Raw genomic sequence first — 24,863 nt, 5'->3', positions numbered from 1 at the left:
AATTCGAAAACTGGATCCACCTGGATCCAGTTTTTGTATGGATCCAAGCACATTTCAAGCGGTCTCACTCACAGCAAGGTGATGTTGCCAGTGAAACTGACTGATTTGGCTAGTGGGGGCGGGGTGACAACTGGTGGCGAAGTAAAAGTTGCACCTGCATACGACATGAGTGGGTTGCTATGCACCCACATACTGAGGCAATAGCAAAGTCACACCTTAGTGGATCCAAAATAGAAATCTGATGTCAATTTACTACTCCCAGGCCGTTTTTGACGTCATCACTTTCAAGCCCTATTCCTCACGATGGTTGTTGTCGTCGTGCTTGTTGCATTTTGTCGCACCGCAAAACATGTGGATTGTGGTGTCTATCTCATTATTTTGATAGTGACATGGTGGTGCACGGTGGATGCAGGTGAGAAAATTGTAAGAGTGAGGTAGAGGGAAAGGGGAAGTGAGGGGAGACTGGGATGGAGGTTGATGAAAGTACATTGTACATGGTATTACTATACTAATAGATAAACCTTGCTTTAGTTCACACATGTTGTTGGTTTGACAGCATGAAACAAGGTGGTCAGTACCGTCGGTCAGTGTCGTGCATGGTTATCGCATGAGCTGATTGTTTAGTAACTGGTGGTGTTAGTGGACATTATACTTGTAACTTGTAGTTCCTTGGTCCTTTTTATTTTCTGTAAGAGCAATACCTCACCATACATGGTCACTAAAGTACATATACCGCGTCTCCACCAGCGCTAGGAGCGATTTTGAAGCTTGCTCTATTTCGCCCAAGCCACGGAAAGGCTTCCCGGAAGTTGCTCTGACTCGACACAAGTGTTGAACATGAAGTTGAGTGCCATCCTAGTGAATAATGGCAAGAAGGCACAAGAGATTGAAGAGAATAGTTAGAGGGAAAGGGAAGATCAAAGAGTAGTCCAGATGGAAAAGGAAAAAAAAGCAAAGATCAGGACATTGCATGAAAGGATCGGTCACGCAATACGGTTGATTCCCATAGTGGATAGGGTAACTTTCAATTGACATCCATTATTACGTACATGATTCCACGTGGGTGTCACTGTGGGATGTCTTGGTACTAATAACCTGATAATTATGATAAATCGCGGGCTGGTTAAGTGGAGACGAGCGTCTCTCGCGCTAAGAGTATAACGTGTTTTTCATCTTTTCTCGGTTCCACACTGCCTTCAGTTCCTGAGTAGGTAAACACATCATGTACACAGGACACTGCTGCTCAATGAAACAATGAAATCCGTTCGGCTCAGGCAAGTATGCCATGCCCTGCACCAGTGCAACTGTTACATGTAGAGGGTGACCTACCTATTGTGGTGCCACTTACATGTAGTGTACAATGTCAAAACCAGGGAGTCGTAAAAGCCCAGGGTTTTCAAGGCTCCCTGCTCAAAACCTAACGAGATCGCGTGCAAATATCACCAATGGAAGGTGTCATCATGACTGAGTCTAGCTCTCTCAAGCCCAGTGCACACAGCTCTGTGGCTGCACTGCGCCCGGCGATGCCTCCTTGACGTGCAGGATCAGATTTCAGTGAGCAATCCTGACTGTAAAAGAGAACTGCATGGTTGCATGTGACTAGGTTGTGTCATGTCTGCAGCGGACATCACCATCTGGAATATGTACTCAGTACTCGTGGCAGTTTCGCAATGTTAGGATGGTCTGTCTGCTGCAGGGAAACATTCACGAACTCTGTGCACGTACTTCAGAACTTCTGAAGTTCCAACTCAACTAAGTAATAGTTGCCAGATATTGGTTGACGCGCACACCAGTGACCAATGAGTCGACATGAAGAAATGACTCATTGCCATGGCCGATATCACAGACCGGTTTCACCACATGAAGAGTACTGCTTTGTTTCGCCTTTCCGGGAAAGAAGAATCGCCCGAGTCACGAAAGGCTGCGGGTTGTGCGAGTAGGGGCTAGGGGTTGTTCGTTTGTTGTTTGTATTCTTTATTTAGAATGGGATGGTTGTGGGCATTGAACTGTCTGGACGCAGTACCAAACGACAACTGCTTCCCAAACTCAGACGTAAGGGTGAGGCATCGTCCAGGTTCATTTAGAAGAAGTGTCAGTTCGAATGCCTTTCTGCTTCCCAAAACGTCAAGACAAACACGTTGTACATTGTACTGTTGATATACCGAATTCAAATAAATCAATACCATACCAACATGTAACTGAACCATACATGTACAATAAAACCTGTCAAGGCGACCACTCGGAGAAGGCGACCACCTGTCCAAGAAGACCACTGCAATTAGGACCAAGGTATGCTATTTTCAGTCAAACGACCATGGCTAAGGAGACCACCTGGCTACAGAGACCACGTTTTGAAGGTCCCTTGAGCGGTGGTCGTCTTAGACAGGTTTCACTGTACATGCTGCAGGATAACTGTTACTTTGAATGAAGGTCAGAGTGCGGAAAAAAGAAAAAAAGGTGCACCTGGATACCAGCTATGCAACCGACACTTTCCACAAATGAAACTCGATATTACTCGAAGTATACGGCCAGAACGTGTGAGAATTAATTATGGGATTAGACACCAAACTGACACCACCAGTGGCACTAAGACTAGTAAGAGTATTGAAACATTCGACATTCACTTCAGGTCGTTGAATGTGTCAGTGCTCTCCTTTTTTTCAGTTCGTTGCCTCAACAGTACAACTCTGTCAGGTTGGTGACCAATAGTCGCACTTTCTGACCGTACATACATGTATTCTAGTTACAGTGGTGGACATTTGCTTATAACTCGTATCGTATCCATGTGTGCATTCTGGAACCAGCTCCCGCAGTGCGTTCTGCTGAACCAGCCAACAAGGAAAGGACTGCAGACGTTCAAAGAAAAGGTCAATGCCCACCTGCGCCTTACCCGCTGGGAGTGGGCAACGGCCAGGCTATGAATCAAAGAAAAAAGACGAAAAAAAGCTCTAACTCCGTTCCCTCCTCCATTCACTTCGTTGACTCTCTGATAACTTTTTATTGTGCAGACTTTCCCCCGTAATCCCCAGTTATCTACCCCCCCCCCCCCTCTGCGTATTTTCTGTAATAATGTTTTGTTTTTGTGGAGCGCTTGGGTTGCAATGAAGCCGAGACCCTATGGTCGGTCAAGCTGCCCCTGCCTCTTCCCCACTCCTGCCATTCCATATGTCTCATCGCTGCCTTGCTGCTTTGTGCCGTCAAATGGTGTGTGTTTTTTTTGTAAAAAATAAAATTAAAAAATTCTCCATTCTCCACTTAACATGGGCTCGGGTCAAAGTGGATGCTGATTGTTGTTGTTGTTGTAGAAGTTTATTTAACGTCGCACCACAAACAGGCGATTTCGCCTCCTTTGATACATGTGGACGACAGAAGGAATGAGAGAGAGGGGGGGGGGGGCAGAAGTATGGAGAGAGGAAGGGTAGAAATAAATGAGCAATCAACCTCAGGGCTACACCAAAGCAAAAACGGAATGGGAACATACTATATACAAAATAGCTTCATACATTATATTGCAAAACACGTTTACTATTCTTCAGTCCGCTATACCACAGAAACACACTAGCCGAAAAGCATTTAAACGGAGCCATGATGCGCTTTTAGCAGGGCACAGAACTGAAGGTGGCAGGGCTCGGAACGGAGATTGGTCAGCACTCCAGAGCTTCTCCAGAATCTCTACATAACAAACATGTCCGCAGATTGGGTAACAATTCTACTGCAAGGTCCGGTGGACGACAATCAGTCTCCACCAGGGAGCCGTACCCAAACCAAACGACTCCCTGGTCACCACTATTAAAGAGATTCTACTGTGCGAAATGCTGCACATGTGGCTCGTCCCCGTTCCCTGTGGGATTCCGAGATCGGAGAGGTTCTTGAAGTCATTGCTCGGCCATGGTGTAATGAGAAGACAAACTGGCACGTTATCATCGGACGAGTGATAATGCTATGAGAGGCGTTATGTACCTGTAGTCTGAGTGTAGATCTTGAGCGCGGTATCTTCAGAGTGCAGCGTGAAAACACACTACACTAGGTGTTGGCGGATAATGCTCGGTAATATGGGATATAATGCTCTCAGTAATGCTCCACAAAAGGCCAAATAATGCTCCAAATAATGCTGATAAAAGCTCCGCCGGATGGAAAATAAACACCTGAACCTTGCGGTATTGGGCTAAGAAAAACGCTATAATATTGCACCCATGCTATGCAACATAGAACGCCCAATCTGGATCCGCCGCAGAGACTCGGCTGAACTAACGGCCTCAGTAAGACCGGTGCCAGCTAGAGTCTTCCCAAGTCGTTTCTGATACGCCAAGAAGGACTCCTTGACCAGCTTCTGCCTCTGAGTTTCCCTGTCCAAACGGGACTTTCCTTGTTTGTGTCTCGCGGTAGCAATATGGGACATGATTATACTCTTCTTCCCTGACAATGTTGTATGGCATGCCAGGCACACTAACTTGTCACAGTCGCTTTTGAGCGGCTCATCTGGGAACTCCCGCACCCCTGTTTGGGCACTGATGGCCACTTCAGTGCTCTGTCCATGAGCTACTCGCGTCCTTTTGGAAACATGTTCAGCCTCGGTAATAGCTGTTTTCTGAAAAGACCGCTTCCTCGCTATCGCGGCAGGATCTGCAGTTTTCAACTCGACGACGTCACTATCATCAAAGGACTCCGCCAAAAGCTCATCTGGAGAAAGCCCAGCTTCCTCCCAATCCCAAGAACGGCACCGCGGCGAGTCAGCCATCAGCTTCGGCTGCTAGTTAGCTGGCCTCACACAATGGTCAATGTCCGGTGAAAGTCCAGCGTTACTCTTCGACAAAGACATGGACTCTTGCTTCAATGAAGAATGTTTTTTGTAACATTGTGGACGGTAACCGGGTAAGGTCTGGAATGTGTGCGTGTGCGCACCTCCACCGTTCCATGCTGGCTCACATTTGTTTCGTTGGTTCGGCGTTGTTACCTGGATCTTCAAAAAGTTGATGGCCGAAGATAGACTTCCGGGACCGGAAGTTTCTGCGAGAGTTTCCACACCGTAAGTGTGCTGGATCCATGGACCACAGCTAGCTATGCAGTATACTGGGCCTGGCACTGCGCGCCACGATCTGTTTGGTACCATGCATAATGTGATAATACATCGCGTATACCATGGTATACGTAGAGGATATATCCCGAGTCAGAGGGTTATACCGGCTGAATATAAATCCCGACTGCGATAGCAGGAGGGATTTATATGAGGGTACGGTATAACCCGACTACGAGGGTCATATCCTACTTATTATTTATTATTATTATTATGAAATGACCCAAAGGCAATGTGCCTATCGAGGGGTTCATTTGATTGAAAGAACAGTAGATGTAGATGTATGTACAAAGACAAGTAGGGATTGATGAGGAGAGAAATGGGGAAAATCAACTGCAAGGTGGCGGAATTCCGTTGATTGCATAAGCATAGTCAGCTGTAAATTTCCTGAGGGCAGCTTTGAACTTATAGAGCGAGGCTTCCGATGTTAGACTGGGGGGTAAACAGTTCCATAGAATAGCAGTTCGGAACATGAAGAGAGACTTAGACAATTATTTAAATTTGGGAAGAATGATTTTATTTGGTCGTCGCTCACTATTCGTAATCTTGAAATGGAAATCAGCAAGGTAATCACGATGATGGAAAACATATCTGTGAAAAGTAGTGAGACTGATGATTTGACGACGATAGGCTAGTGACTCTAGGGAGCATTTAGAATTTAAGACAGATTTGGAAGAAGTGTAATCAAATGCAATTTTTTTCTTTTTCAGTAGAGCTCTAGCAAACCTTGCCTGTAATTGATTATGCCAGGTACCCCTACGCATTTCCAGAACAACGAACCTATTTTGGAGATCTCCTACATCATACAGTACATGAACATGTTCTGCTGGTTATCAGTTGTCAGTATGAAAGAATGGTCGAGCAAGGTCAGAAGGAGATTCCTCCGTGGATGTTTGGCATAAGATTTCCTTTCAGTTCCAGTGCATATTGTAGCATGTCGTCTCGTGAGCGATGCGGAAGTCAGCTGGGGTGCTGGAGTTGTCGTTGAATCAAACTACCGTCACTAGTTAGACTACAGTACAGTTTGGACTCTTTGGGAGTAAGTGTTACTATTTAATAGCATGATTATGGTACAGTACTGATTTTCACATGCGGCATCTTATAATCAGTTTTGCTTACTTGCAAGTAGATGCATTTGCATACACTGTTTTGTATCACTGTACTGTATCACATTTCAATCCATTCTAGCGTTTTCCAATCGGTTTAGGTGGATTTGAAGTACACTCTGTATCATAAACTTAGCTTAATACGAAGGAGACAGTCTGTTGATGATCTTCAACTATTCGAAGTACAATGTACATTGCTGATCCATTCGGGATACTTCGTGGTTATTTGACGTTCTTTATCCTCAGAGTCAGTATAATAGGATACTCGGTAGACATATTCCAGGTCATTCTTCTTTTCCATTGTGTACTGTTCCTCGTCAGTAATGCCGTTCAGGTCCGTTCTGTGTGGAGTGTGCACGTGCATGTGGTGTATGTTGTGTCTTTTGTGAATGGTCCGTGCGCTGGAGTACTGCCGTCGTACAAGTTCACTGCCTTTCAGGCAGTGAACTTACTTGTACGGTGGCAGTGCCCTAGCGTACGTACCGTGCACCGGGATTTATATTCGATATAAATCCCGCGCGGGATTTATACTGGCCAATATAACCATGGCTAGACGAGCGCTGATTGGCTGAAAACAGGCCCTCCGTACCGTACCATGGTATAATAACGGATTAGAAATAAATGTTGCCAATCAAAGACCAACGCTATAGCCGATACGATTCTGTACATGACGACGATGTGTGTAGAATGTAGATCTACTATGCAGTCATGTAGAACGTCGTTTAATGCCATTTTTGGCCTCGTAATATGCTTTATAATGCTCGTAATGCTCCGGATGGTGTATAAATGCTCGATATAATGCCGGCATTATCCGCCAACACCTACACTACACAGTACGCTGAGCTCTAGACTACAGCCTAGTACAATCATGTAGACTCTACAGGCTACAGCTCTGCTGAACGTCATGATCGTCACCACGCAGTCCCGACACCCTGCATACCCCATGTTGTTAGTGTTTATCGCGCCGTGTATGGACAGTGACTGTCTGGCGGGACACCATCCTCTTGACGGCGCACAGCGGTCGCCAAGGGCGCAGGGTCACCTCCACGGCTCCAGCAGCGAGGATTGTCGAAAAATAGTTGGTATTGTAGCACTCAAGTGCTGCGGGGGGTGTGTCGCAGGCGGGATCCGATACGTGGCAGTATACACCGACCATCTGCTAAACCGGTGAGGTAGGTGCCAGGCAGGAAACTCTAATAAAGGTACCGGTTGGAGTTCTCCGAGACCACAGACATTCTTCAGCTGCCAAACGACCGTTGCGAGGTTTTAGAACGCATCCTGCCTGCAGTGTGCAGTGTGCAGTGTGCAATGCGTTGCATGCACGTTTCCAATAAACGCATGTCGTTCGACAAGGCCTTTGTGTGTGTGTGCGCGCACATGCGTGTGGTGTGCGTGCGTGCGTGCGTGTACGTGTGTTTATGTGTATCTTCAACTATCTTGGTCTCTCTGGTGAGCCTAAGGTCAGAAGTACTTATGAAAGTATGCCCGGGCTCTCTGTATGGCTGGGACTCTGCCAGAATTCATGCATCGCTCCGTATATACATGTACCGGTAGTTGCATTCACCCAGCTACACGAGCCGGTCCAAAAGGAGCCAGGAAAACAACAATCATGTACTGTACCGGACATTGTGCCAACAGATGCACACTGAGCTCGTCTTGTAGTAGTACATGGCGCTGATCGTGCACTGTTGCGCCTTTCACAACACATTCTTTTCCGGTGTTGATCGTTGGCCTCAATGCGGAACTGGCTCCACAGGGTTGGAGTTCATACAATGCACAATGTAGATGTAGATGGAGAAGGTCGCTGTGGACCCCTTACCATTGATAGTGTTACTAAGTGTATAAAGATGACAACGACATTCTGAATTACATGTAGTGGCTGTAGTCATCATTGTAGAAAGCATTTCAGATGCACCGTCATTCACAACAGATGCGTACAGACCACATTCCTCAAACTAGAACAGTAGGTCTTCCGCCTCATTGTTGCTGCGACAAAACAAAAAACTCCCAAACATGTACATGTACATGTAGTTTATTGTACCTCTGTCACAAGAATAAAGACAACTGGACGAATGTTATTGCTACTTTAGTTCCAACAAGGGCAAAACATACTTCATTAAATTCCATGCAAAAATATGGGGGGGGGGGGAGGGGGTGAAGGGAGGGACGAGCGCATGTACTCTTGATACGCCTGCTGATTGGACGTGTTTTGCACTGTGCTGATGTGGACGTACACAATGGTGTGTGCATGTACCCAAGTCAAGTGTGACTGTCGATGGGTGTGGTGGAGTCATGGTTCCTACAAATTATTTGAACGATACCGGATTACCCCGGTACTTTACTTTGGTATTCCCAGCAGTGGCCTGAGGCCTGAGGTATTCTTCTGAGGTGTTTCTGGATGCATGTCCAAGCTGGAGGCATGCACGTATGACTACAGAACTGGGAAGGTAGCAATTAGTGCTGTTGCCAAGAAACGAGACCAGGAATAGGAACTACAAGAGCAATAGCCGACAGGAGAACCATGAGGCAGCATTTAAGAGTAGCTAGGAAGATCAAACTCGTAACGCGAGATATTCAGTGCGGCCTGTGAGGCACTCAAACACGTTTGATACCCAGATTTACATGTACATTGTACATGTATATGATCCACAAGGAAAGTAACTGCAGTTTTAGTGTTTCGCATCAGAACCGGTCAGAGAAGGTCGTTGCCAGACTTTCTCAATGCAATCAGAACAAGGTGGGAATGTGTCCTCTCAAGTTCAATGACCTACGGACGGTATGTGAATTTACAAGCATTCTGCCTGTGCACGCCAACTCAACAAATCACTTTAACGACTAGTACAAATGAGCTCCTTGTGGCCTCCAGGTGCTGGTCCAGTGCAATCTGCAATCCTTTTGTTCTTGGTCCGCGCCGACATATTGCCGACGGTTTGCCGACGTTACCAAACTACAATGTACTTGCCACGGAGAATAACAGCTGCAGAGGCAAGCGTGTCTTCGCAGAAGGTATTCCGACACACCCCTGGTACGACCACCAAACACCTCCACGGGGAATGTAGAGCGTGCTGCATAATGAATACCGGTGCACATAATCTGTGTGTTGTGGATGTGGGGCACATGACCCACCAGGTCTGGAAGTCACGGAGCATCGTGACAATGTATACTCTGGCTATGCTGAGCACAACATTCTCAGCCGTTACACAGTGGCCTTTAGAGGTATAGCGAATATAGCTGAGAGCCTGTTCGGGAATGGATGTACATGTACGTGTATTTGCTAATGGATAGAAAACGTTGCAGTGGAGTTAGAGAGTTCTTAGGAAACGTAGGGGATCAGAATATGAAAATGAGTGTCATGCATTTGTCGAAAACGTCAAGACGGTGTTGCTCTGCTTCCAAAAGAGACACGTCGAGAAGTACGAGACCTAATGTTCTCTTGTAGCGAGAGCAGGTCTGGCAACACAGCACGACCGCAGAGAGGTCTCCTTTCATCAGGTTTTAAACACTATTCAGCTGATGGTGAAGTGAAAGAGGATATGGGACCAGGGACCCTGTTATAATGACTGAATCCGTATCTGGAAAGGGTCCACAGATGGTGCACAGTAGGATAATGGATACTGCGGACGGTCAGGTGGCATGTCAGATGCACACATCTCTTTTGGCGTGGGACAGACTGAAACAGTGAAAGCAAGAGTACATGGGGGTTATGTACTCTTGCTGAAAGAGACTTAAAAAATTAATATGTACAGTGCTGGCAACTGAAATCCGACCCCCTGAGCGGTGCGCTCACATCGCAAAGAATGTGAACCCACCGCTCAGGGGGTCGGATTTCAGCTGCCAACACTGTACATGACATTTTTATCCAGGGTGCTAGACTGTGAAGCTGTCCACTACTTTGAATAAAGACTAAATACAATTGGCATGCAAGTTCGTTTGTCTTCACTACTTAGTACTATCCTCAATCAACTGACAGGGTCTAAACGGGACAACTCCGTAGAGCAGCTTTTACCTCTTGTGGCTGTGCACGATCATGCACATGCATGCATGCATTGTACAGTCAAACCTCCTTTTAGGACGAACACGAAGGGATCGGATGGTATTTGTTCGCAATAAGGGGAGTTCCCCTTATCCATATCCTATGCCCAGTGAATACACAGTGATTTATCCAACAGAGTCATGAATACTAGGTATTCTAAAGCGAACGTTTATCTTGTTTGTGTTCTTCTTGAACGAGGTTTCACTGAACATGTGGGCGCTGTGTAGAAGACGGCGGAAAAGAGGCTTCAGTTTCCACACACACGAACTTAGCCAGCAACTGGATGCATCCCAGATCATTGGACAAAGGTCAGCCTCACAAATAGTACAATATTTTCTACTTACTTGGATGGTATGCGACTCATCTCACTCGAGTCGACATGCATGGTTTTCCTGAACGCCCACTAGCAAATTCATCCTCAGTGCAGGCTTGAAGTGTTGCCTTTTGAGAACTTGAGTTGGCTGGAGCGAAAATATTGTCACACTCACAGCTCACTACCTGTACAGTTGTATACCGTGTGCATATCTGGTACACGTAGTACATTGTATAGTTATGAGTCCCTCAAAACTGAAAAAGGATTCCGATCAAGGTGTATCTCAAGTCAAGGGCCTCTTTTACGGGCAAAATAAACAGGTGCGTCTTGTACTACTCGTGTTGTGAAGGTGTACAATCATAGACTATGATGCTATCATCATTATCATGGTATTTTTAACAAGCACTTCATGATAGACAAAGGTGCGCCATCTTGGGAGACATCTGTGACGAGATGCCTTACAATTGCGGCCAACGAATTGGCAGCGTAAACAAAGCTGTCTAAGTGGAACATAGAACTGAGACAGTGAGAGAGCAATAATGGGAATGGGACTAAGCTGTAGTTCAGGATGGTGTATTTAAGGCACGTCTAAGAATACTCATTTAAACATGACTACTGAGTTTTGGGGTGTCCTGCTGTTAGTCATGAATAATGGCAACGATACATCGGATAGATCATGACAGATACGAATTCAGCTGTGAACGCCTACGTGCTCACACGTTACTTAAACTGGACATCGGTCAAGTACAACTCAACAACAATGTTTTTTGTACATACAGAGTCACTGTGCAATGTGCTGAAGTTGTTGTTTCAAATCTTTATCCTCACGATGGCCTGTGGGCAGTAAGATATGTAAATTGTTGTTGTTGTTGTTGTTGTTGTTGTTGTTGTTGTTGTTGTTGTTGTTGGTGTTGTTGTTGTTGTTGTTGTTGTTGTTGTTTGTTTGTTTGCGTTTATTTTAATTCGCACATTAAACGGGAACTAGGCCCAATAACATAAAGGCGAATATGGAAGGAAAGGAAATAAAATGCCAGCATGACCGCAGAAAAATCACAAAGCAAATAGCCCAGGCTCCAGAAGTGCCCAGGAACTGACAGAAACTGGTCACATATGCACAGGGGCACGCGAAGTCTACAGATAGGCAGAAGGTGAAGACCTGAGTCTGAGAGCTACACGTGGATGCTAGTTTTTTTGCCACAAGCCTGACGCGATAATTGCGAGGAGTATTGTCGTTGCTACTACCCTCTACTTGTACAATAAATACTATAATCAGTGACTTGAAGTGTTGCAGAGCCATCACTGCGAGTACTTCACAGTACAGGGAACGGGCGTGCTGGCGAACTGTGATTATGCATGGTCATTTCGAATTCGTGATCCGTGTACACTGTATACCCCTCCCAATTTAATCATTTCCCACTTTTCAGAGTGGTATGCTGATTGTGGGAGAGGCGGATATTGTAGTTGAGGAGCAATACAAGACTGGCATATTCTGAATCCCAACAATGACTACAGTACCTGTTTTGACTACAGAGTACAGTCCTGCATGGTATGCGTATTCAGGAGCGGAAGCAGCTAGCTAAGTGGCTACACAGAGAGATCAATGCATCTATCACGAGTACTACAGTGTATTGTGTTCATAGAACCATAGCACGTGTTAGCTCCATACATATACTTAGAGGTTCCGTCTACGTGTACATCATGTACCTCTTGGCATCTTGGCAAGTGCTGTGAAATACCGTGGAGTGCTGTGTATTGTGAGTGGGCAGATAAACACACCAACCACACGCTTTCCTGACCTTAGTATTACTTGCGCCATCCTAGATACTGGCCAACTAGTGCGCCGCGCTCACCAAACAATAGAGTCATGTAAGTCACACCAGTACACATGTACTCCGAAGTAGCAGCATAACGTTACAAGTAGAGGAGCTTACTAGTATTCGCCATGACCTGGCAATGATGTACATGTGTGTTGATCTACGATTGTATTATTGAACATTGAATGCCTTTTAAAGTTTAAATTGAGTTTCAATAGGTCACACGTCACACTCTGCATATCACGTCAGTAGACAGTCTACTATTGATGTTATGCACGGTATAGCCAAAGCGGATATGCAGTATTATAGTCATGTACATGTACTTGAACACCGTTGAATCGATCACAGGAAAACAAAAAAAACTGCACCACTTGATCAAGTTGATGGTAAGAAAGGAAATGCTATACGTCATGTACATTGGGCAGCTAAACTCCGAACACTAATGACAGCATTGTCTGAGTTGAATCCCAAGGAGGAAGATCAGAGGTGATCGTTTCAATGCAATTCCCACTTCAATCGTTAGAGAATGCACGAACCTCTTTTTCGACTTTCACGTTTCAACTACCTAAACATTTACATGAAGTATTAGTACAATCGGTATTCCACAAGTCTTCCATTTGATATGTTTCAGCCGTCGAAGTATAGGAAACACCCGCCGTATTGTTACTGATAGGCTGTCCGGTTTATGGTGTTACAGGGCCTTTACACGCCCGCTTGTTGAGAGACTTTATCCCCTCTCCCCTGACTCACTTGTGAGGTCTGCATTCGACACTGAGGATATATGGGCGAACTGGTTGCCCGCCGATGCGAATGTATTTGCTTGATGTGTTCCTTTAAAACAGGTCAGGTGGTGCGGCCGCGAATCCGGCTAACTTTTTTTGTCCATACCAAACTCCGGCAAAGTCTAACCTGAGTCTCAACACGTCAAAATGACACTGACACGGATCCGGCTTTACCTTCAGCTTGACATACATTGTATTCTCTGCGATACTGAATCGAACCAGTGGAGGATAACTCTGTCCCTACGTGTACGTGCAATCCGTTCGATTCCGTTTGTTCTTCTCATCCCACCAGGCCACCACTTCACCGGCTACCATCTTATTATTGCAGGTTTTATCGCTCTCTTTCGTTTAGCCTTCTTTTCCTTTCTCTCAAGGCATGGAATCATAATACTGGATAGCCCTATCCGTTTGAGATCGGTGTAACATATTATACTAAAACAAACAAACACATCTGAAACGTCGCTTAAGCCTTCGAGTCACTCACTGTCTTTCTAAGGTAGCTACATTGTATTTACCGGTGCCCTTTCGTTCTGTCGGCCCCATGCCCGGGCAATACCTGAATCTACATGTACATGTACATGCAGATTCAGGTATTGTTTGTACATGTTATTGTACATGTATATCACCAGGCTAACGTATACAATACAAAACCTCACACACCATGAATGATAGCGGCTGCTGTCGTGCCGGAGTGACGGAGCTGTACCCTTTCTTACATTAACAATTATTTATTACACGTTTTGCTAAACTCAGTAAATTGTGGGAACTAGTATTCTGAATAGTACTTATACACGTAGATGCATGGCCCTTGTCTGCCCTCTAATACTGATTTGGCCGCTACACTGAACCCTAAACTAATCATCCACTGACAACATCAATACCATGACCTGTTTGTGTTTCCGGAGTGATTTCTCGTTTCTCCAAGCAAGTCCCTTCATCGCCGACTTCGGTGGGTGAACTTGGGTAGGTGCATGCGGAAATGCTGAAGTGATGCACTGCTACCGGCACTGTTGTCCTAGGCTGTGGCTGTCTGCACATCCGCCTGCTTGCATGTTTGCTCGGGCAATTATTTGCTGAACGCTATGCCAACTGACATGTGCAGGCAACTCAATCAATGAAATCTCAACGAGCAATTATGCAATCAACCAGGGGCAGTGTGTGCCAGGCAAATAGTAGAAGTACAATGTAACGTTAATCACACAATGCAGCACTAAAGTGTATAGTGTATTTGGTAATGCTAATCCTTCGGAGTTCAGCGGTGTAGTCGGGCAGTGTCAACATTATTTATAAAATGCAGCGTACGCGATCATACTCACAAAGGTCAAAAAGAATGGTTCCACCAATTATACATACGTTGTAACGCTGCGTTTCGTGCACGTAGCTAAATGCTAAGGCAATCATCAGACAACGATCATACTCATGTGTGTACATGGCATAACACGTATACCATACTATTAGCGGACATGTGCGCTGTTATCCGCCCGTCAGGGATCTCCAGGGACGCTAAACCTTCCGTCAATTCCGGAATCATCGGCGGTTTGCGTCTTCGGGGGAAATCTGGAAAGTTGCGTGTCGAAGTGCACCGGAATTCCTGACCGTAAACGATCTGGGTGGAGCGCTGTATAACCAAGACGTACTACATGTACTAGTACACTGTAGTCCGGCTCCTTGCCATGCACAGTACTTGTACAGTGCTGCTCAATGAAATCCGATCCAGGCAGTGAGTCGATCGCGGCCCTACAGTACTCAGTAGACCAGCGAACACTGGGTGGGATTTTCACTCTACTCATAGGGTAAAAAATAGTGGTGAAACGAATATCAAAACCCAGTAGCCGAATATTCTTCGGCTTAACGAACGAACGAACGAACGAATATTCTTTCGTTAACACGGATGACATCACATGCCCTCCTCTCAGTCATTTTATTGGATATTGTCACTATTATTAGGCATGACGAACGAAGGCATATATTTCTCCATCATTTCTAGGTCATTTTTCACAAACATCCCCAGCTGAAGTGCCTTTCATTTGGCACAGGCTCAAAAACAGCTTGAGACGTGATTTTCGTTCGAGCGCCATACCTCCCCTCCAGGACCTCGGATTGCGTTCGGGTGGCTTCTAAACAACAGCTGAGAGTTTGCTAATGCCGATAGATCTTTCAATGAAGCGATTCGGTCAAGTATTCACGAAGTTACGAAAGTTTGAAGTCGCCCGGTTGATTCTGCATACCGGGTTAACGAATATTCGCCATGAGAAATATTCGTTCGAATGTGTTAAAACCGAACGAATATTCGAACATTCGCTATATTCGTTTCACCACTAGTAAAAAAGTAAATTGTCGTGTTCGTTCCCGAAGGGAAATCACGACCGCCGCTAACACCCGGTAACCCCTAGCGGCAGATGCAGCGCCTAACGGTGGGGGTGAGTGGATAAGTCTCACAACCACTGGCACAAGTGCCGAGAACGACCCCATTACTGGTATTAGCTGCATCCATGTTCTCTACTCATACAGGGCGCAAAGCTGACTCCTTTGATCGGATTTCATTGAGCAGCACTATCGTTAACTTGTGTATGGTTTTTTAAAAACTTTTTCCCATAGGATGTACCATGGTTAGTCCCACCCAAGACCTGACCCCTAGCGCAGAAACATGCCTCGCGACTTTACGCACCCAGCCGCTCGAATACAGGCTGCTGGTATTTCTGTAATGGCACCCAAGATAGCCTGTCTGCAGCCAGCTTGGAACAGATTAGCACGGTTCCTTTCTCCTGTATTCTCCTTCAGGAACACTCCGAAAGACTGGCTGTACTACTGGGCAGTAGTATAAGCCAGTAAATTACATTGAACCCCGCACGAAATCCATTGAGATCCACGCATTCGTTCTATTGCCAGATTGATGCTCCGTTTCGACCCAGTAATTTCAGCACAGGCGTTACAGCGATGAAACGACACAGCATCACCGCTGCTGGACATTTCTTTCTTATCCACTCGGAGATAACTGGGTTTGCGGTGCAAGTTTTCGCGCACGGCCAACACCCGCGCCACCACCGTGCACCCTTACACGCAGCCATGTGGGAAGGACTGGACGTGCGAATACACACGCACTGCTGCCAACGTACACGGTCAGGATGTCGCTGTGGTATGTCTTCGGGCGTCCTGCCATGTTTTGTTTGATTTGCGATGATATTATCCCGTGATCCGCAGACAAAACAGCTTTCCGATCCGCCTACACAGACCTACCAAAATCTATGTTGGATTGCTTTCCTGCTACCCATACAATCAGGTTGATGTTTGATGCTATGCCCTAGCTGGACAGCTGCGTGTATTTCGGAGCCAATCCCAAGCAGACACATGCACAGGCGGAATCAGGAACACATTGGTTTGTGGACCTACATAGCATGTGTGTGTGTGTCTTACATCGCATGCCTCGTAGATCTACAGTATTGTACAGGCTAGTAGACTACAGTCATGTGGATCCTTCATGTTGCCTCACGGATGATTGCGAGAGCATGAAAATTCAAGTCGCAGCAAACAAGCCTTGTATTGATTGTCCTTGTTGTTCTGTTCTGTAGATCTACATGCATGTCCTCCGTAACATTCAACGAGTAGATTCCCAATCCAGAGCAACAATTGCAGTAATTTCACTTCAAAATGCATGCAACTTACTTCGTGGTCACGTCCAACGATGCAAAGATTCACTGCTCTTTTTTATATTGTAGTCTCGGAGCATGAGAGGTTTCGCCCGTGCGTGCAAAAGCGAACCACTCACTGTATGTCGACTACAGTGCTGGCAACTGAAATCCGACCCCTGAGAGCGGTGGGTTCACATTCTATCGGTCTCTGTTTCGTAGTTTTACCATCCCGTGTTGGGTCTTTGCGATATGAGCGCAACGCTCAGGGGGTCGGATTTCAGTTGCCAGCACCGTAGTACCATGTGCACGTACGTACACACTACCGCAGTATCGTTTTTTAAACTTGAAATTGAATCATCATCTACACAGCTACAGTGTGACTTGTTATGGTATGCCCGGCCATGTCTCCTTGAATCCCTGTTCACGTTCTGTGAGTTCTACCGGCCGACAACATCCTCACTCACGACACCCGTTGTCTCTTGCGTGAAGTCAGTCGCAATCGCATGGCGAACGTGATCGCTTTGATAATTTACTATATCTATGTACATTCATACAGGTACATAGATATACCGGAAACACATGACACGTAGATCTACGTGCATCACTAGTGCATTTTTGGACGTCAACAACCCAATGGAAAAACAACATAATTTCAGCAGCACGCACGTGAAGGTTCCGTATCTTTCTCGTACATTGTACATGTATGTTCTCCTTGCCTCTTTGTCATTTTGTGAGAGCTTGGACAATCCACTTGTCCAGGCAAGAAGGCAGCAATGCCTGTTCATTCTGGCGAAGTAAAATAAAATAATCCCAAACAACCAACCCCCTTTGAAGCTGCAAACACGCTCCTGAATAAACGTGCCGAAGATAAGAGACCAGCACTTTTTTTAGCATAATTCAAACGACCTACGGTCGTTCCACGTCACACGATCTGTTATGCTGTACCTACAATCCAGCACCTGCGCTGCCGCTTCGCACCATGCACCAGGGGCGCAGGGAAGCAAGAACCTGTTGCTATAAATGAAGCCATGTGACGGCGTGAAGCGCCAGGGCCCAGACTATGCCCCCGTCACACCTCTCAACTCTTCTCACCCTAACACCATGATGGCATGAACACCGCGATGCTGGCATGTGCACGCGACCCGGAACTCCCCTCGGCTAGCAGAGAGATGATGCGGCGCTAATGCATTGCAGTTGAACGTCGTTTCTTGTGATCGAGTCGTGCCCATTATTTCCCTTCACAGTATGCATGGAACAGACTGTTGCCTAGTATTTGCTTTTGGAAAAAAAGGCAGAGAGTTGATCTCCCAATAGGGATGCAGACAGGAACACAGCTCCGCCGCTATGTCGGCAGTCGAACGTCACACGGCCCCTGTGTGAAGGCCAGCAAGCTAATAATCACCAACCTTGCCTGACAGGCTTGGCAGCTCAAAGTTTCTTGTCGTAGAGACCTCTCGGGCATTGGGTAGAAATAATCACCATGCTCTACTCTACCCCACGACCTGGCTTCTACTACTAGTAGATCTACCGCCGCCATCCTCTGTGAGAGGCTGCCACCGCTCTGGTCGCCTGCCAACTGCCTTCTCCAGCGACACGAGTCACGTAAAGGAGCAGCAGCAGCACTTGTTGCTGGTGCTCTTTCAAAACTATCCCCTCATCATGACAATGGCTCAGAGAGCAAGTGGTTACTATGTCGTGACGTGCCAGGAGAGTGCGTCAAGTTCGATCCGTCTACACGTCTCCACGCTGGGCCTTGCGGAGGTTGATCTGCGGCTTGCACGCGCAGTCCGATCCTCTGCCAGTGCCAGTGCAGTGCTGGCCACGTCCGCAATCTTATCCGCAGAGCTGAGTCCACACTACGCCACAGCGCCACTGCACTGCTTACTATCTCTGCGGGCTTTTCTCTGGTCTAGCGCCAGGCTGGGTGGGAACGGGTGTTTGCACCTCACGAGCGACTTGGCCCGTTCATTTGCTGCGAGTGTGTGGTCTGAGCCATTTACTCTCATTGACGGCCTGGTTCCGGGATCCAGTTCGCGCAAGTGTCGGCTGCGCCACTATCGACTGTTATGCGAAGCAGCGCGCTGAAGTAATGGTCTACAGCGGGAAGCTCTAAGTAGGCCAATTCAATTGAAGGACGTAAACGCATATTTAGCTCCCTTGCACCAAGTCGCAAACATCAGAGAACGGTTTCGACTGAGTGCAAGCCGCAACGTAGAAATTTGCTCCCATTTCCTTTGCTTCAGCAGCCCGAGCAGAAGGTGACAGTGCGCAACACAACGCAACGCCAGGTTCTGTACTCCGTTCAAGTTCAAGTTGGACCACTGCCAGTATGAATTGCAAAGGTTTGGTATGCACGTGGCGAATGGCCACTAGCTGTCCAGTGTCTGTTCTATTCGCAACGCTTGTGCTGCTGTCACTGGCTCGCATCGGTAGCGGCAACGCGCAGAATCCGGAAGCGGAGATCGACTATTCGGCGTTCAACGCCGAGAACGTCCACCGAGAGCATTGTCCTCTGCAGGACTGCTTCACGAGGCTCAGCTACTGCTGGTTTCGCAGATTGTGCGCTTGCGACAAGAACGATTCTGCCTGTGTAGCTCAATGCGCTCTCTGTCTAGACGAGACCTGGTTCAGCTGCTGCCCATGCACGGGCCTGTGTGCGCGAGACGGCGAGGCGAAGAAGCTCAAGCGAATCCAGACCGTTCGACTCGACAAGAATGCGTTGCCGAAGACGTACGTGGTCGGCGGTTACACGTTGCGAAATCGCAACAAGGACAGGGGCTTGCTGGAGGCTGTGGCGGCCTCCGTGGAGATGCTGGGGCTGAAGAGAGCGTTCGCCACCGGACGAACTGTGTCTCTCGGACGACTTGGCGTCAGCATTCGAAACAACACGAAGCCCGCACCCACAGGTAAGCCCATGGCATAGTCCATAGCTTGCTGACATTGGCCATGTTGACGTAGTAGACTAGTAGCGTGATAAGTATCGAGTCGGAGATCTACTCGGAACTTTTTCTGTGTGACAGACGTGACGTTGGTCCTGAACTGCTGAAGCAGTTGCGCAGTGAGTAGAGACAAGAGGGCCTGTGCCTGCTGTAGTGAAATCATGATGATGACTGTATCTCCGTGGATCTACAGCCTACAGGCTGTCATTCTGATGTGACGTGTCGCACCGCAGGGTAGATCGACGTAGTGATTGAGTACAATCGTGTCGAAAAATGTCCGAAAATTGATCAAGAGCAGGAAGCCCTGGAACTATGGTTCATCTATGGCTTGTTTTGGTGGGTGTGCGAAGTCAAGAAACTATTCGACTGTCAATTGGACATCATTGGAGAGTGTCCATAGATGAAGAGAATAGTGATGAATGGCTAAAGACATTCAGAGCACTTTGTCTTCAACACTGATAGAATTGGGTGGGTGGACACAGGCCGGAGGAATGAAGTATCTTTGCGGAAAAACAAAACATTACCTCCAGGATAGGCAGGCAAATAGGCTGGGTGCCGGGGTGGGTCCTAGATAGGTTTGAAGCTACTTGGCGATAGCTAGCCTCACCAATGCCACAGAGAAGGCTCCAATCCGTGTAGTAATCTTACATGATTGTAGTAGCGGGTTCAGAATACTGTCTGTGACGGGCTGGCTTGGTGCAAATGTCGAATGTGGCCTGTATTGATAATAGTTGGTCGGAACTGAACTACTAGTTCTAGCAGGAGGGTCCCGAAAGCAGCACACCACTGCACAGCAGTTAGAAGGGGAGAGATCGCATTCCATAATGGACCATCACTGATCAGGATACCCTTGAGATGCGGAGCCTTTGTCCTGGCCAATCCACGCCACTTGGGATTCAGTGGCCAAATTTGTCAGTGACTGCATCATGGTGCAGGATGTTCTACTCTGAGTACTGTTGGTACACGGGGCCAGGTCACATGACCTAGTGCTGCTGCAAGAAGGGCAGTGGATGTGCCATCATGTGCAGGTTCTGGGATGCAGCCAGTGTTTGCCCATCTACTCTTGCCCATGTGTATCATTCTGTCGCCATGGACCAGCACAGCTACAGCCTAGTACAGTTGCATGTGATGAATGCCATAGGAATACACAGTGGTGATGTGTCCCAGTGAGCAAGTGCCTGGGACAGGCGAGCACAAACTAGCATGCTGAGTACACAATCTATGCCATGCCATGATTCCGGGTGTAAAGGAGTTGCAGTAGGCACTTTCTAGCCCACAGACAACATGCTTCTGGAGGTGGCATAGCTATAATTATAGATGCACTATCCCCCAGTCATTAGTCACCTCACACCTGGCCTAAGTGAGAACCTGATTAGAGCAGAGGATCACTGGACGTGTTAACTTTGCATGCTGAGACACACATACATGCGCTTGCTGTCCCGTAATTGATGACGAATTCCATCCTGTCTCTGTGTCCTGTTCTGCTGCAGCCACGACTACACAACCACCAACCGCACCGAGCACGACCACAGCAGCGGGTGACAGTGAGAGCAGCCACTCCAGTGCAGCTGCGAGTACAACGGACCCATCTGCCCCGACTACAGGTGCCGAGGTCGAAACCACCAGCACGGATTCGCAGAATCGGACAATGATCTTCGCCGACAACGCGACCATGCACAGGCTCCATCGGTTGGAGCGAGAGAAGCTCGGTGAGCGAATCGCCGAGTTCCAGAGCGCGTGCCGGCAAAACCAGTGCGTGACCATCTACACGAAGATGGCGGTGACGCGCGCGGTGTGCTGGCAGATCTGCGACACCGTCGGTGCCCGGACGTGGCACCATTGGTCCACGTATAGCTGTGAGTGTCGGAGCGCGTGCTGTAGAAGACCGGCCGGGCACTTGATACCACTACATCGAGAGGCGCTCTGATGTGTTGTCTTCCTATCGGCAGAGCCCAAACAGTTGTACTGCAATCCGATAAAGCTATTGCTGGCAGCTTCACAGGTGGATGCTTCCCAGAACGCTGCTCGGACCCGGACAGAAAGCTTGACGTCTATTATGGAATGCTACTATTGGTTCATTTCGCCTGAGCTTGAGAGATTAACACGTCAGTGACGTGAGTGCTGATAACGTTAGAGCACACAGCGCCGTGCTCAGTGTTTTGACTGCTGAGCTGCTCTTGCAGCCTGTAGTCTCTGCAATCTGCCACACTTACTCACTGTCATCTGCCACAGTCACAGCCACAGTCACATGCTGTAGCAGCAGCAGCAGCAGCAGTGCCTTGCTGGTTGCGTTGAGTTGAGAGAGAGAGAGAGTCGCACCTGGTTATCTCGCACTGACAAACCCCCCAACACACAGATAAGACAAAGATTCTATTATTATCAGAGGATTTACATTATGCCTGGGTCAGACCTATACGGCGCATATCGGTGTCAATTTTCTGCTTTCTATCATCCATCAACATTCCCCATTCTCCTATACGGAGCAGAGTAGCTTTTTATCGCGATGACAGCATACAATTTGCCTTGATCAGTTCTCGTTTCTCGTGTCAATCCCGAAAAAGTCCATTGTCTCTTCAGTTCGAGTTCCCTGTGGTCTGTGCCCGCATGATAGCGGTGAGGTGTTCACGGCTACAGCATCCTTGTGCCGCAGTGTTGTGTCTCAATTATCGATCAGTAGGACTTAGTGTAGGTGCAGCCAAGTATCAAGTATCTCTAGTTGGAGTAAGCTCCTCTAGCTGCATGTGTTGGATTGTGTTCATGTACATGTGCTAGCACTAGTAGTAGCACACACATCTTGTCGCCCAGCCCCAAAGTAATTAGTTAATGCTGAGACCTGAAATCCTGCTGTTAGGACCGCCACCATCTAGTTTGAGATACTTGCAAGTAACAATTCGGAATCTGAACTGCTGAAACTTACAGTATGTGTCCTACCACACTCTCTTGCATATACTCATGATGATGCAAGTAGTTTGTTTGTTTGTTGAATGCCCAGTTCCAGCTGTTGTGATGACTTGCACATAGGACCCAAAACCAGCCTTTAAATATGGGTAGGAATGCAAAGGGAGTCGTGAAAAACAGGCCTTTAACCCTTTCATGGCCATACCTGCATGGCTCTCATGATTCCCTGGTTATGTCTACCATGGCATATTGTTCCTCCTTGGAAAGCACAATACTCAATGCATACCTTTTACTACCCTTCCCTCCCTTGAGAGTTTAAAAATATAATATCATAAAAGCTACAAGCGAGGGTCCCTGGTTCGAGTCCTGATGGTGACAGTCAATTTTTTCTTCAGACTTTTCCAGTTCATGTCTTTCCCTCAAACTAGTCAAGATAAAAGAAATAGTACACACTTGACAGCCTATTAGTAGTATTACTCAGCTACTTCAAAAAGAAGTACATGGTAGTGTATCCAAACCCAAAAGGAGCTGATACACCTAGGCCAGGGTTGCTGCTGAGTCTTGCCAACAAGACACAAGCCAGTGCACTCCGGACAGTCCCCGACTGTTGCTTTGCATTTTGTGGAATGCGAGCAGCAGGGGTGGATTTCTAGCGCATTGAAGTGACCTTGATGCTGCTGGGGGTGTGAAGAGGGAATTCTTCCCGCTTGAGGCTAAAAAAGGACACATCCAGGTATGACACACACACACTTCCACCACAACACCTGCATATGCCGGTCTCCCTGTGTGAGTGTATAATCATGTAGATCTAGTACCTAAGAACAACTAACAACAAGATCAACCCGGCTACAGATGCATCTACATGTATATGGAGTACTTAGTTGTAGTATAGGCGGCAAACAAGTACAAGTTGACCCATCGTGGACAATATACCCTGCAATGCAAATAGCAATAGCAATACCGGTGATGGTACAAGTAATTGGAGTAATTACAAGGCAGGCATAGCAACACAGATTGCTCACTTGTCACCCATGGTACACAAACACATGCCGACAACTATAACATTGTGTAGCATGATGTGCATGAAACTCCCAAGACCACTATACACAATGCACAACAGGCCCGTGAAGACAAACAAAATTTAATAAGATGGCCCCTAATCACCCTCTCACGGCCTCTCCCCATACACAAGCACACACCAGGGGCTAGTCTGTGGGTGACCAGCAACTGTACAATGAGAGCCAAGGGGGAGGGGGACAGAAACTAAGGGGTTCAACTGCTGGAATGAAAGACCCTATGCTGCCCACAGGACCATGAAACCTGATACAAGATCATGCTGGGGTGAACGTGAGCAGCCGGAAATCAGAGCCGGCACAAGACTCACCCACTGCCAGCGCTTCAGCATCCCTCCTCAGTTACAAGTTACAATAACACGAGGGCTACACCGCGCACAACGATTGTATCCGAATTTTCACCCATGTAGGAGGGCACCCCCAGGCTAGGACATCATGTTCTGTTACCGGGAGCACATTGTGAGCACATTGTAAGCACCCGCAGCATCTGCACAGTATCCCGCATAACACTAGGAGTACATACGCATATGAACCATGCACCGTTGTTGTTGCCCATTGCAGTGCAGCTTCTAATTAGTTCTGTGACCAGGGTACCTCCGCGCACTGGCAAAGTCGGGGGGAGATCAATTTCATCTGGAATTAATTCAAGGATGTTGATTGCAGCACAGAAAGTATCCAAGCCCATTGAAAAAGTGTTCCACTGGATGATCTAGTCATACTCTCCCCTGGTCATGTGACCATCCACTTACTACCTGACGTTCATAGTCATAACTCACCAGCAGCCAACTGACAGGACCCAAGAGGCTGATCAAGACATTTCCCCAGCATTGCTGTACTTTAAAAGCACGCAAGGGAAGAGTGTACAACCAGCAGTTAGTGCAGCAGGTACACTCCAGTTATTACTAGTATCAGCGCACAGGTCAAAGAGCAACATAATTATGATTATGGCCATAATAAGTAGGCACAGTCAACGTCGTGAATAACGACCTCGGGTACAACTCGCGAATCACCACACAATCTTCAGACACAGCAGCCAATCGACTGCACACTCTCAACCTCGGGAATGACGGCAACTCGCGACAAAAACGACACTCTTTTCGTGCACGGATAACGGCGCATGGTTAACGGCACACAGCTCCGCAACCAATGCCTCATGGCTGATGACGCTCAACACCGCAAACACAATCACAACACACGCCAAG

General features: G+C 47.3%; 1 protein-coding gene across 1 annotated transcript; it reads left to right on the top strand.

The window, feature by feature from the left end:
* Positions 1–18,113: 18,113 nt before the first annotated feature.
* On the top strand, positions 18,114–22,266 carry LOC135811657 (uncharacterized). The gene is made up of 2 exons (XM_065324895.1): positions 18,114–19,657; positions 21,181–22,266. The coding sequence occupies exons 1-2, from the start codon at positions 19,081–19,083 to the stop codon at positions 21,615–21,617; spliced, it is 1,014 nt and encodes a 337-aa protein (XP_065180967.1). The 5' UTR covers positions 18,114–19,080; the 3' UTR covers positions 21,618–22,266.
* Positions 22,267–24,863: the final 2,597 nt, after the last annotated feature.

This window comes from Sycon ciliatum, chromosome 1, assembly GCF_964019385.1.
Source record: "Sycon ciliatum chromosome 1, ocSycCili1.1, whole genome shotgun sequence".
Lineage (NCBI taxonomy): Eukaryota > Metazoa > Porifera > Calcarea > Leucosolenida > Sycettidae > Sycon > Sycon ciliatum.
Note: the sequence above shows the minus strand (reverse complement) of the source record. Positions and strands in the feature narration are given on the sequence as shown.

Bases quoted from the DNA above. Each gene is read 5' to 3' on its own strand.
- LOC135811657 (XM_065324895.1), top strand. From the start codon at position 19,081: ATGAATTGCAAAGGTTTGGTATGCACGTGGCGAATGGCCACTAGCTGT. The intron at 19,658-21,180 runs GTAAGCCCATGG...GTTCTGCTGCAG, and splicing joins CACGAAGCCCGCACCCACAG to CCACGACTACACAACCACCA.